The following is a 12,464-nucleotide window of genomic DNA, read 5'->3' as shown; positions in this document are numbered from 1 at the left end:
AGTCTGGTTAGAATCTGAGAAGCACGGGGAGTTACTATCAATACAGCACACAGTTCTTCCAAAACTTCAGAGGCTCTTTAAAATAATTTGTCAAGAGACCCTTTAAGTCAACCAACTTACATCAGTCTCTTCCCTCCTTTCCCCTCCCACTCTTTGCCACCCAATCCTCAGTATGTTCATTTTAAAGCCTGAAAGACAAGATAGCCCATATAACAGCAGCAGCAATTTCCCATAAAGTGCCAGTTTACTGAGAGCCCACCTTCATTTAACAAGTGTGACCAATAACTGGCATACATACAGCAATGCCTCTATTATTCTGCTTTAAACCGAAGTAAACTGGCTCATGATGAAACTTTGCAAAACCTCAGAGGCATCTGCAGACCTGTCATAAACAGATACTGAGAGGGAACAAGTCCCAGGGCACAAACCCAACCCAGCATGCATCCAGGTGCACGCCACTAGGGGCCCTGCAGACTCGTGATTTAGCAGCTTGTATAATATGTACTTTAGGGATTTGTCCGTATGCTTTCTTCGATTCCACAATGGGAAGGGAAGCAAGGGAATGGCCTGTTCCTCACACACCCCCTCCCTTTGTTCTGCCTCCTCCTGGACGTTCAGAAGGACCCATTCAGCTGTACAGCAAGACACTGCAGATGAACAAGTTACAGCAACTGCACGCTACACTTGGGCTCAAGGTAAACTCGTTCCCAGCGAGACCCATCCTTTCAAGTATATATTATACAAACTGGAGAGAAGAAGGGTAGCAGGTCATCATTAACTCAAGCACAGTAACAATACAGGGGCCATCAGGGGCTACTTACTGATTAAAGGAATGTAAGTGTTAATACCCCCCCTTCCTGACAGGGGCACTGCGGCGTCATTGCCCAGCGAGACATCTGCTTGAAAGCTGGATGCTAATACAATTTTAAAAAGAATAAAAAAAAACAAAACCAAAACTGTAATAAGGTTATAAAGAAACGGCAGATTAAGAACACAAACAAACAACACTGCAGTTAAATGGCAGAAGTGGAAGTGTCTACTTCAGCTCTACCTGCATATAACTCAGGGCCGTACACCGCTCCAACCACAGGACTCAACTTCCAACCTGAAACAACAAAGACTGCAGTGAATGCCAAAATCTACACCAAGAGAAGGAACGGGCAGCGTGGGTAGGGGGAATGGTCTCTCGCATGCGCCCCAGCTTCACATGTACAGCTCTTTACAATCTCTGCTTTGCCTCAATCCCCCTTGGTGTAGATGGAGGCCAACTGCCTTTTCCTAAGGTCAAGCTCTAGGTCCAGGTCGCTGTATCGGAGGGAACTGCAAAACATCAGCTGATCCACAGTGGACAGAGACACTGCTGTGGGAATGCCAACTACCTTATATGCATATTTGCCATGAGCACCATGCAACCTGGCATTCCCTGCAGAAGCCTTGCTGCCAGCTCCTCCCTACTTTCACTGAGAACGCTGCAGATCCAAACCTTCTCTAAAGCCACCGGCCCAGACTGTCATCTCAGGCAAGTCAATTTATAGCCTTGAATTCTCAAAACACCCTTCTGTCTAATCTGCTAGAGATCTGCTAAAAAGCAAGTGTCTGAATTTCCTCATTAACTGCATTACGCAACTATAGTTCATAAAACCAAATCATTCTATTCATCTCACACTTTCTCCTCACTGTTATTTTAGTATTCTTGCCTTCTTTATGCTGCTTTTCAGGTGAAAGCCTTCACAGAGAAATGATTTCAATGTAATCTGGATAATGGGCAAGAACTGCAAATCATCAAGATAAAACCTACAAGAGAATAGAGCTTAAAGAAGCATGGGTACGAGTTGGCACATATTTCCAGTCACATTTAAAAACCTATCTGTCTTTTCCCCCTCCATCTCTCTAATGGGGGAGAAAAGAGGTATAAAGCTAACAGTGTGATCTAGGATGGCTTCCACAAAGCATTCCTTTCAGGAAAGATCTCAGCTGTTCAGCTAGCAATCACCAGAGGCACTTTTCCTTGAATAAATCCATATGCCTCCTCTGTCTTGGAGCCCCGGTGCACTTGCTGAACTTTTAACACTCCTAACCACTCTAGAAGCCATATGAACAACTCTGTGAATTGCAGACCAACACCACCCTTCACCTGCTGGCAGATTATCAATGACAGATGCAGCGCAGGTTCCCTCTGCAAGGACAGGGACACTGCTGCTGCACTCCTCCCCTTGATGGCAAAATATGCCAGTGGTGGCAACAAGAGGACTAGCAACTCTCAAATTTAGTAACAGTTGTACAACCACACTTGCCAGTACGCCTTAAGCCTGGTCTAACGCTAAATTCCTTTGCATAGCTTTAAAGCTGGCCTTAAACTGCTGGCTGCAAAAGCAAAATGTTCCTGTATGTTATCACTTCACAAGTAAGCCAAGTTTTGTTACTGAACAGTCACAGGCGTGACATTTTATGCCCTTGTTTCCAGGACAACATACCATGGATACATTGCCTTTTGCTACAACAATCTCCTTGTTCCTTCCAGGTACTGTGACCCGGAATCCCAGGCCTTTTGCTTGGCCCTGTTTCCCCAGTTTTGTACCCAAAGTACGATTTACTTGCAGGGGACCACTCAGTAAGTTGGCAGCAGAGCAACATAAAAAAAAATCTTTATCTTCTGAGTTTGGAGTCTTTGTAATCAAAACAGAATCTCACACTAGCAACTACCTGTATACAGCTTCCTGCCTTGATGAAACTGTTTGGGAACATTTTCACATGAAAAAGAAATTTGCCACCTGCTGCAGGACAAAGACTCAGATTCAAAATCTTTATAAAAGCAGAATTCAGTTCTGCTGGGAGAATGACCTTCTAATTCTATATATGCCCATGAACTAAAATGACTGCACAGAGAATCACCAAGATATCCCAACAAAATAGGATTCTTCATTAGCGAAACAACTTGGTCTTTCTCTGTTTAGGTTCACTGGAAAATTACTGAACACAGGCACAGTCTGAAACAGAAAGCAAGCAAACAAGCAGCGCAAAGGCTCTGTTTTGATGGTTGCTTGGGAACAGCTATCCTTTTACAGATAGAACCTAAACTGAGCTATCTTAAGTTATTAAGCTGATTACGCATCTTCAGTTATGTTTCTGTGTCCATATTTAGGTATCTACATGATGGCAGTGAGACACAGGAGTACTGCACATCCCCTCATACAGAACCAGCCTGCAGCAGAAGGGCAGGCAACCCACTGGTCTCTGGCACCTTTACCCATCTTGACATGGGTAAAGATGTAAATACCCATCACACCGGGCATGTCCGTACTACTCTCTGTCCCCACTTCTCCATCTGCAAAATGGTATTCCTCTACAAAACACTTTAGGGTTATACTGAAAGGTATAATGATACCAGTTATAGAGGTTGTGGGATTTTATTGGTTTCTTTTGGTCCTGAGGAGAGGTCATGACTTTTCCCTTTTGTCTTTCTTCAAAGGTTTCAGCTCATCATTAGTACAAACAGTCTCCCTTACCATTTGCATAAGGTGTGACCATCTTCTTATTGGTCATCACTCTCGCAGTGGCATTGTTAACCTAAAAGTAAGAAAGGGAAGGGGGAGGAGAGGGAAGGAAGTACAGAATGTTAGGGAACATGGTGAAAAACTCTCAGATACCACACACACACACACATACACACTATGCTTCTCTGAGCAAAAAAAAAATTAAACAGCTAATTTTACATGAATGCAATCTTTAAATTACTTTTAACAGTTGCCATTTAATTATAAAAGTTACAGCTAAATGTGGCATTTTAAAGTTATGCATTAAACAAAAGGCCAACGAGAGTAAAGTGCAGATTGTCCACCACCCTGCCATCCCTAGGCATGGGATTATTTAAAGCTCAGTGATCAAGAGGGCAAAACCCTAGATGCTTTCTCCATTTGTCCTAGGTTCTATTCAAGAGGCAGGAATAATTTCTGCAGCCCAGGGCAGGGGAATTCAACCAGGTGACGCACAAGCTGGCTTATTGCTCAAGCTCACCGCTGGAATTGGGGCCCAGCAGGTCACTGGCAGGACACTTGGGTAGAAAAAGGTAGCCTGGGGTCTTCTCAGCATTAGATTTGAACTCCCAAGGCTTGAGGAAATCTCTGGAACATCACCAGCTGTTTAGACGATCTACATTCATTGATTTACACCCATTATTTTCAGATCTATTTCCAGGTTATTTTTTTTTTTCCTTGTCACAAATCTCACGGGACAAAAAGGATTCCCAGCAGCAGACGTGGATCATTTTTGGGTTTACAGTGCCCTCCACCCTCTTTACAGAGCTCTGCACAGTTCCCAGCAGTTTGACTGCTCAAGCAGGTGGGGTGTTACCGCAGAGATGGTGCTGATAAAGAAAAGATGGACTCCTTCGGAAGCCGAGTTACTGCAGCCCCGTGTCAGCCCCAAAGCTCTTGCAAGGAGGGTGAAGTCTTTATGTATCACCAACAATTTATCAAAACTCACGCCAAATGGGAATGGAGGCCAGGGTGAAAAAGAAAGAAAATGGATACAAAAATAGAAGCTACCTTGGGCCCTTGAAATGTATGGATGGTGGGCATACACAGGGTGGGGAGTCCAGAGCTACATTTTACTCTTGTTTCAGACCCAAAACAATAGAAACATTGCACATTTAAAAAAGAAAGAATGGGAAACAACAATGATGAGACTGAGAGCATGCAGTTAAACACACAGAGATTAAAAAAAAAGAAAGAAAAAAAACACACCACAATTGATTCAGAGGGTGGGGAAGGGAGGAGTGAGGGGATAGGGTCTCACAGACAATCATTAGATGGAGCGAGTGCCTGAAATCAGCTGCTACAGCAAAGTGCAACACAAGCACTTAAAGGAAAAAATTGCCAGAATCAATCAGAAACCACCAGTCAGCGAAGAGACCAACAGCTGCATTTAACTTAGTAAAGAAATAAACTTGGGAGGGGGCAGAAAGAAAAAGAGAGAAAACAAACAGTAACAGCTACAAACAGGTCTCAGATAGAAAGAGCAGCAGAAAGAAGGGGCAGGAGAGAGAGAAGAGGAAATGGGTGCATTAATAAAAACCAGCCAAACTGGAGTTCAGTAACTCTGAGTAAGATGTGCAAGGGGAAATCACCATGAAGTCAGTAATCAAACAGCTCAGACTGCTACAAAACAATATGTACATCCAAAGTCCAGGCGGCATTACTCAACAGCATTGAAAATAAAAGGGGGAGAAGGGGAAGGAGGTGGGTGGGGACAACAAGTCAAATCACATTTCGTAGTGTTAATGTGAGATGGCAGATGGATTTTTTCTTTCTTAATTTTTTGGTAATTTTAAGAAAAATTTAAAAAAAAAGAAAAAAAAAAAGAAAAAGCTTCTTCTCTAGCACTTTGTTTCACTTACCGCCAACTCGTACCATCGCCAGCATTGTGTATAGTTACCATGGAAAGAGTGAGTCAAGTGAAGGGCCCTAAACGCTAAACCATCGGAAAGGGAAATAAAAAAAACAAAACAGGAAAAAAAAAAGCAAAATATGCAGACATCTTACTCAAAAAGGCGGCTTTTTTTTTTTTTTTTGTTTCAATATTTGTACTTTTTGGTTCGTGTTTGGTTTGTTTTTTTTTTTTTTTAAAGAAAGAAGGAGAGAGGTATGATGCCAGTTAGCCTTCAACACAGTGGAACACCAAACTGGTCAACACCAGGCATGCCCAACACATGGCCACGATAGCCAGCCAACATTAACCCTTCCCTCCCTGGCGGTGAGAGCTAGCAAACTTTTAGGATTAGCTTTCACCAAACCTATTCTTGACCACGGGCAGATCAAGAAACCGGCAGTATGTATAGCACAGCCCACTCGGGGTGCTGCCCAGCATGTCCCCACCCATCCCGCAGGCATCAGCTCACACTTGCATGGAGGAGAACTGGCCTCAGAGGAAAGAGAGGATACTGGCTGGCCCCCTGCTTTCTTTTCTGGACACAGAGTTAGAAGTTGGACAGTACTCTTTCAGTTAGTTTTGTTCAGGCCTGGTAACAGGAAATTGGAGCCTTGCAAACTGAAGCAAAGGAAAAATCAAGACAGCAGAAGGGCAAAAATTTGGAGCGGGCGGGAATAAAACTTAATAAAAGAAGAAACAAAAGGAAAAAAATACCCAAAACAACAATAAAAATATTCTGTAAAGGGTGTAAACTTCTATATATTACAGTGCAGGGAGGTGAAGGACACAGACACAAACACACCACACACACACGAGACTAGGATCCAAATGTGAAATAAGTGAGGCAAGACACAAAAAAGAAATCAAAAGAATAAATATAAAGAAGAAATTGAATTACTGAAGACATGCACCTCGATTTTACGGCCCTCTACCACGGTGCCGTGTAATTTCTCCCTGGCCCTGTCTGCATCAGCACTATTCTCGAAAGTTACGAACCCGAATCCCTGCATGCAGCGGGAGAAGGGGGGAAAACATGCACATCGTTATATATTGAAATACTGATCTCTAGGTAAATAGAGAAAAAATATCACAGTATGAAATCGACATCAGCACAACTCAGCAATAACCTCCTAGAGTCACATTGTTGGTTCATGCATGTTCCATAAATGAAAGAAATTAAAATCAATAAAAAAGGAACTGTAATAATAAGAATAATAAGAGTAATTTTTGTTTTTAAAAAAAAAAGAAAACATAAAAGCAATTGAGGCCAGACCAAAAAAGAAGTACAAAGTTACTCGAGACAATTTTTCATTTTGTTTTGTTTTGGTTTTTTGTTTAAAAACACTAAACCCCGCTCCGATATCGGCAAGGTGGGCAAGCCCAAGTGCAGCTTCTCTCCCCTCTTAATGAATGCACAAATTTTGTAGAACCCCCGCCCACCCCAGACACAGTACAGGACATGGACACTGAGCAGCACTTTGTTGTCTTGAGAAACTGCTATGAGAGTGAGCAGGGATCTGAGCTCATGGGTGGCACCAGGAATTCTGCAAAGCTCTGGGCAAATCAAACACTGAACCTTGTTCTTCCCACCTGTAGACTGGAGACAATAATAATTACCTACCTTATGACACAGTTGAGAGGAAAGGGCTCTTTGTAAAGCATGTCCCTTGTAAACTCTTCAGGGCACAGCTCATGTCTACTCCTAAGCCTGTAACTTCCCCAATGAGACATGAGGCCCTGAAAGCAAGCAGGGCTTCTAGGTGGCACCATAAAACAAGCATATTTAATGTGAAGATTTAGAGCATCACATACTGTAGTTCCAAAATATTCTTATCTGAGTACTGTAGTGCACCTTGGCTGTGAATCTAAACACCTAAATACTGATTCATTGGTCAAGGCAGGTTTTGTATGATACTGCTGACCCTACTGCTGTGAATCTAAACACCTAAATGCTGATTCACTGGTCAAGGCGGGTTTTGTATGATACTGCTGACCCTACTGCTGTGAATCTAAACACCTAAATGCTGATTCATTGGTCAAGGCAGGTTTTGTATGATATTGCTGCCCCTCTGTACCGCTCCCTCCCACCTGCTACCCATCTTACTCAGCTTTGTTCTGAGATGGCAAACCTCTGCGCTGTGCATGGCAACAAATCTCTGCCTAGTAAGACCATGGAACTTCCAGGAAAACTGACATGCCCTGCTCAAAGCAACCCCAAAGGCTCAAGGATTGCCAAAACATCAGTTAAACAAATTCAGGTTTACCACACCCATGAAGGCAGGAGCAACGCAGCAGCGTGATATGGATACTCATGCTGCTGCCAGCTCATGCAGTGATGGAACAGGACAGGGGAAGAGACCACGCTTCCTTCCACAGGAGTGAGTCCACTGACATTAAGAGAGAGCCAACATGACAAAGTGAATTAGGATTTTAACGAGGAGCGAATGGAATCTCAATACAGACAACTGTGATGAGACAATCTTCACACCATTAGAGAGAGTGCAGCTAAACAAAAAACATTGTTGTACTCTGCTTTCAGGATACCTTAACAACAGCAATAACTGGCAGCTGTGGCTTGATATAAAGCAAATGCTGCTTTAATGTATAGAGAGTGATCTCCACTGGCCCCAGTACCCTCAGGAGCAGAACAACAAAGCTTACATTTGATGCACTGGAAACTCCCTCTCGATGTTAATTGAAGAGTGAGGTGATGAGGGTGATCTACAGCTAAGCCAGGCAGGGGAGGAGCATGCTAGCCAAGCAACTGCCTTCATGCACCTTGGGGTCAGTATGTATTAGGACTGGACAGCCCAAAATACAGATAGCATCTTGATTTCTAAGCACTGTTAGCAAGGAGACACAAGCATGCCATTATTCGTCAAAGTGCTTGTTAAAGGTCTTTACAATACTAATCTTAAATGGCCCAAGCTGTTTAAGTGACAAGCTGGCCTTTATCACCCACAGCTAGGTTTCCAGCATAAGACTGCTACAAATTTGTTAAATGCATGGTGGTGGTTGTTGGTTTTTTGGGAAGGGGAGGTTCACTTTTTTTTTTCCCCCTCCCGCTGAACAGCAATAATAAAGGATCTTAACCAGTACTGCAATGCTGAGATCAATGAAAGAGCTCCTTTGGGCTCCAACCCAATAATATAAAGCTTCAGATAATTTCATTTCTCCAGCTATAAATAAAGAGCTATATAAATAATAAACTGATGCCTTTTTCAGAACAGCATAGAAGTTCCCTGTTTAAATGAATTAAAATCAGAGCTACAAGACATAGGGGCTAATAAAACAGCCCAACTGCTTCTAACTCCCAAATATGTTGCAGAGAATGGAGGGGGGTGAAGGGGGGTGTAATAGCAAAGCTGATTATGAAGGAATAGGGCATTGTGCCTGCTTTGAAGAGCCCCTACAGAGAAAGGTAAGCCTGAGAAATGGAACACCATCTTTCCCTCTGGTTCTGTATAATGGGGAAAAAATGGTTTTTTTAAAGGTTGGGGGAGGAGAGGGGGTAAGGACTACAACAGAATCTCTATTTCCCTCTTTCTGCATTAAAAAAAAAATGTTCTGTTTGTTCTAGACAAGCCTGGAGAGACCAAATGAAATTTAAGTCTTTGGTGATGATGTGAACTGAAAGCTTGAGTGCAAATGGAAAGTAATTTTTTAGACATTAATCTGTACAGGCTAGAAACAAACTAAGATTATTTTAATTCACATCTGTTTGCAATTAGCAAAGTCCACACAGGATATTAAAAAACTACATTATCATTAAATAACCTTAAACTGAGTAGGAATTTTCAGTATTTTTATTAAGTTAAGTCAAGGTAGCATAGAATCCACATGCAGACTATTTGAATATAATTAACAATGTGAATTAAACTCAAATTAATCTGATTCAGAACAACATAACTAATTAACCATATTTTATTGACAGATCAGCCCTTAGCTTGTGCAACTATTTGTTGAGCATCATTTAATGTCAATGCTAAACTAATGCTTTACATAGTTGACTATGGCAGTTCGTACTTGTGTCCTCTTGGCTTGTCATATTATTGTCTTAGACACTCAAATTCTCATCAGGAAATACAGGTGAGCCACACTTGATATTTTTGTTATTTCTAAGTTTAAAAACTAGCAATTAGATATATATATACACACACATTTTTGAAATGGGAGAGAAAAAAAAGAACATACACATTTTTTTTTATTCCTTCTCACAGATGACCTGTAAAGAATAGGGATTAATTTGTACCTAAATACATATGCAAGAAACAGTTCTCAGTTCTGCCTCAGAAAGGTTGTCTGGACCTTGAAAGAAAGAAAAAAAAAAAAAAAATGGAGCAGGTATCCAATATTTACTAGCTTCACTTTATAGTAGGTACTGGATTGCTCCATAGTAATAGGTATGGAGCCAGAGGAAAGGAAGATCCTGGACAAAAACAATACTTAGGTTTTCTAAAATTCAGATTATACACACAGTTTGAGTTTAAAAATGCTGTTATGATAACAAGGCTAAAATTTTCAACAATTCCTCCCCGCCAGCAACTTCCACAAACTTCTCCCATGCATAAAATAAGCTTAACCCAATGAACACTAAATTCCAACGACCATTTTTAGGACTGGTGAGTAATTTGCAGTACCAGACTAACCCCTTTTTACCCAAAGGTTTATTGAAAGAGACCGAGTAACTGTCACCTTTTTAGTCTGGCCTCAGATTCTGCAATAAATAACAAGCAACATGATGAGCAGTGAAAAAAAATAATAAACGTGTAGATATATATATATATAGTATTTGAATGTTTCCATCTCTGAAGAATGAGAAAGAAAATTTACCATGTAACCGTAAAGGGAGAAATCAAAACCAGACGGTTCTCCTGGGTGTGGCCAGAACACAGAAATTAAACAAAAAACAACAACAAAAATAAAATAAAGTAAAATAAAAAAAATAAAAGCAAAGAAAAATAAACAGAGCCCCTTGAAATCCATGCATTGTTAACCTTTCGTTTGTCATGGAGTTTAGACCAGTCACCTCAGCAGCAGCATCTTTGCCTTATACCACTGAAGCACACAGCCAACAACTAGCCTTGCTGTCATCTGTTGCTGTGCTTGTTTCTAACCAAGTGGTTGTTTTTTTGTTTGTTTTTTTGGTTTTTTTTGTGGTTTTTTTCCCCCTTATTTCCATAATAAACTTTTAGAAGCCTGAAAAACATGGCCAAAGAGGCAGCAGTTTAGGCTACTTGTTTCCAAGGCATTTGGAAAGAGTAGGAGGGTTTCAGCTATAATCCACCAGAGATGAGCAGGACTGAATGCGCCGACAGAAACACAGCACAAAACCCAGAAACAAATTGCTGAAGGCACACACGCACAAACACGCCCTTCACGTTGGTGAAAGCATCTGTGTAAACCAAACTGTCACCATTTGTCACCAGCTCTTCCAACTCCTCCTGGCCCCCATGGCTGCACTTTGCATGGAAAACCTGTCTGTGTACCTGTGCAATCTGGCGAGTCAGATGCAGGAATTAACCTGACCAAAAAATGTAAGTGTATCTTCAAAAAAATCCGCAGGGCTGCTTTTAAGCTCTATCACTCCCCCAATCCAGCCTGAGCTGCTCACTGCCAATCCCTGCTGGGAAATAGCAGAGGGGCTGAGACCAGCAGTGAGGAGTGGGAGCCCAGCCTGCACTGCTGGGCAGCGAGAGCCTGGGGCTTCAGAGCAGCTCCAGCCAGCTCAGGACACAGGCTTCACGGCCCCAGTCATCTCCAGGTGAGTGCTGCTCCTCCCTTCAGCTGATCCTGGACCTCACTGTGTGGTCTATGAGCTCAGCAGGCTGAACTGACTGAGGACAAGCTCATTTCTTTTTCCCTGCCACATCAGCGTCTTGCTAATTTAGCACCTAGATCCAGTTCCCTACACAGCGAAATGAGCACTGCTGGAAAAGCACTCCCACAGGAGCAGTAGATCAGCTTATACTATGGAACCATAAACTTCAGCCTGAAATTCAAGTTTAAATAAATCGGTTCAGTGTATGGACTAACTGATCTCTTTAGTTCAGTATTGCAGACCTCAAGGCATGGAACCACTGAATTAGGATAAAGGGACATTGGTCACGTCTCCTTCATGCCACTGATGTCCTAAAGGGTGACCTGGGAAAGTGACGCTGGTCACCAGTACTTAATTTGTTTTTAAACCTGATTGTATTAATAAACGCTGTTTGTATTTCTGGCTCAACTGATGAAATCCGAACAAAAATTATAAAAATAGAATTAAAATGCAAACAAAACTTCTAATCCATTTTATGTAACAAGGGGCTTTCCACTGAGAGGAAACTAGGTGCAGAACAAGAGTGGCTCAACTCAAAGCACCTAATCCATTTTAAGAAACCAACAGCTGCAATTTCTCTCATAACCCACTATACAACTGACTTTTTAAATAAATATGAAGCATTTACATTGTAGTCTTATATAAAAACTTGGAGATCTGAGTGTCCCAAGTGGAAATCAGTAAGGGACATAAACTTAGAGTATCCTGAAATCATGAGTTCCTCTGCACTAGTATGAACTCTTACCATTTAAAAAACGATGCCCCCCCCAACCACAAACAAAACAACAACAAAAAAAACCCCAAAACAAACAAACACCTCCAAAAATCCCACCCAAAAACCCCACACCCCCCCACTCCCTATGCAGCCAGGATTTTGCCATGTACTCCTGGTCTCTGAATGTCATTGAGGGCACATCTTGGAATGCCACATGGTACACAGCTGGTGAGCAAAGAGCTTGGATTCCCTTCCCCTGCAGTTTTACAAATGCCACAGGGTCCTTCATTGCACAGGCAGAATTCTGCAAATCTGAACTTGTTCGATTCAGCACAATAGTGGCAAAACACGCATCTGGAGGATGCGTCTCCACTGACAAAAGGAGCAGGAATCCTCTCGACTTCCTCTAGAGGTGTTTTATTCACAGTTCACTGAAGTGCATGGTAAACTGCAACCATGGGCAGAATGCCATTTAAAGGCACTCAGAGCTAGAAATGTAAT

At 42.0% G+C, this 12,464-nt stretch overlaps 1 protein-coding gene across 24 annotated transcripts in view; it reads right to left on the bottom strand.

Annotated features, from left to right (window-relative positions):
- RBFOX2 (RNA binding fox-1 homolog 2) overlaps positions 1–12,464 on the bottom strand; it is a 170,887-nt gene that overhangs the window by 21,939 nt on the left and 136,484 nt on the right. For 10 of the 24 annotated variants that reach the window (XR_010743705.1, XR_010743704.1, XM_066320209.1 and 7 more), the window contains 5 exons: positions 6,339–6,431; positions 3,507–3,567; positions 1,052–1,105; positions 822–914; positions 121–188 (listed from right to left, as the gene is read on the bottom strand). Coding sequence is in view for 21 of the 24 variants with exons in the window: in XM_066320209.1 (XP_066176306.1) it covers positions 121–188; positions 822–914; positions 1,052–1,105; positions 3,507–3,567; positions 6,339–6,431 (369 nt within the window). In the remaining 3 variants the exon portion in view is untranslated. The remainder of the gene's footprint in view (positions 1–120; positions 189–821; positions 915–1,051; positions 1,106–3,506; positions 3,568–6,338; positions 6,432–12,464) is intronic. The other 14 variants (XR_010743706.1, XM_066320200.1, XM_066320210.1 and 11 more) reach the window with 4 other exon arrangements.

Source organism: Sylvia atricapilla, chromosome 5 (genome assembly GCF_009819655.1).
Source record: "Sylvia atricapilla isolate bSylAtr1 chromosome 5, bSylAtr1.pri, whole genome shotgun sequence".
NCBI lineage: Eukaryota > Metazoa > Chordata > Aves > Passeriformes > Sylviidae > Sylvia > Sylvia atricapilla.
Note: the sequence above shows the minus strand (reverse complement) of the source record. Positions and strands in the feature narration are given on the sequence as shown.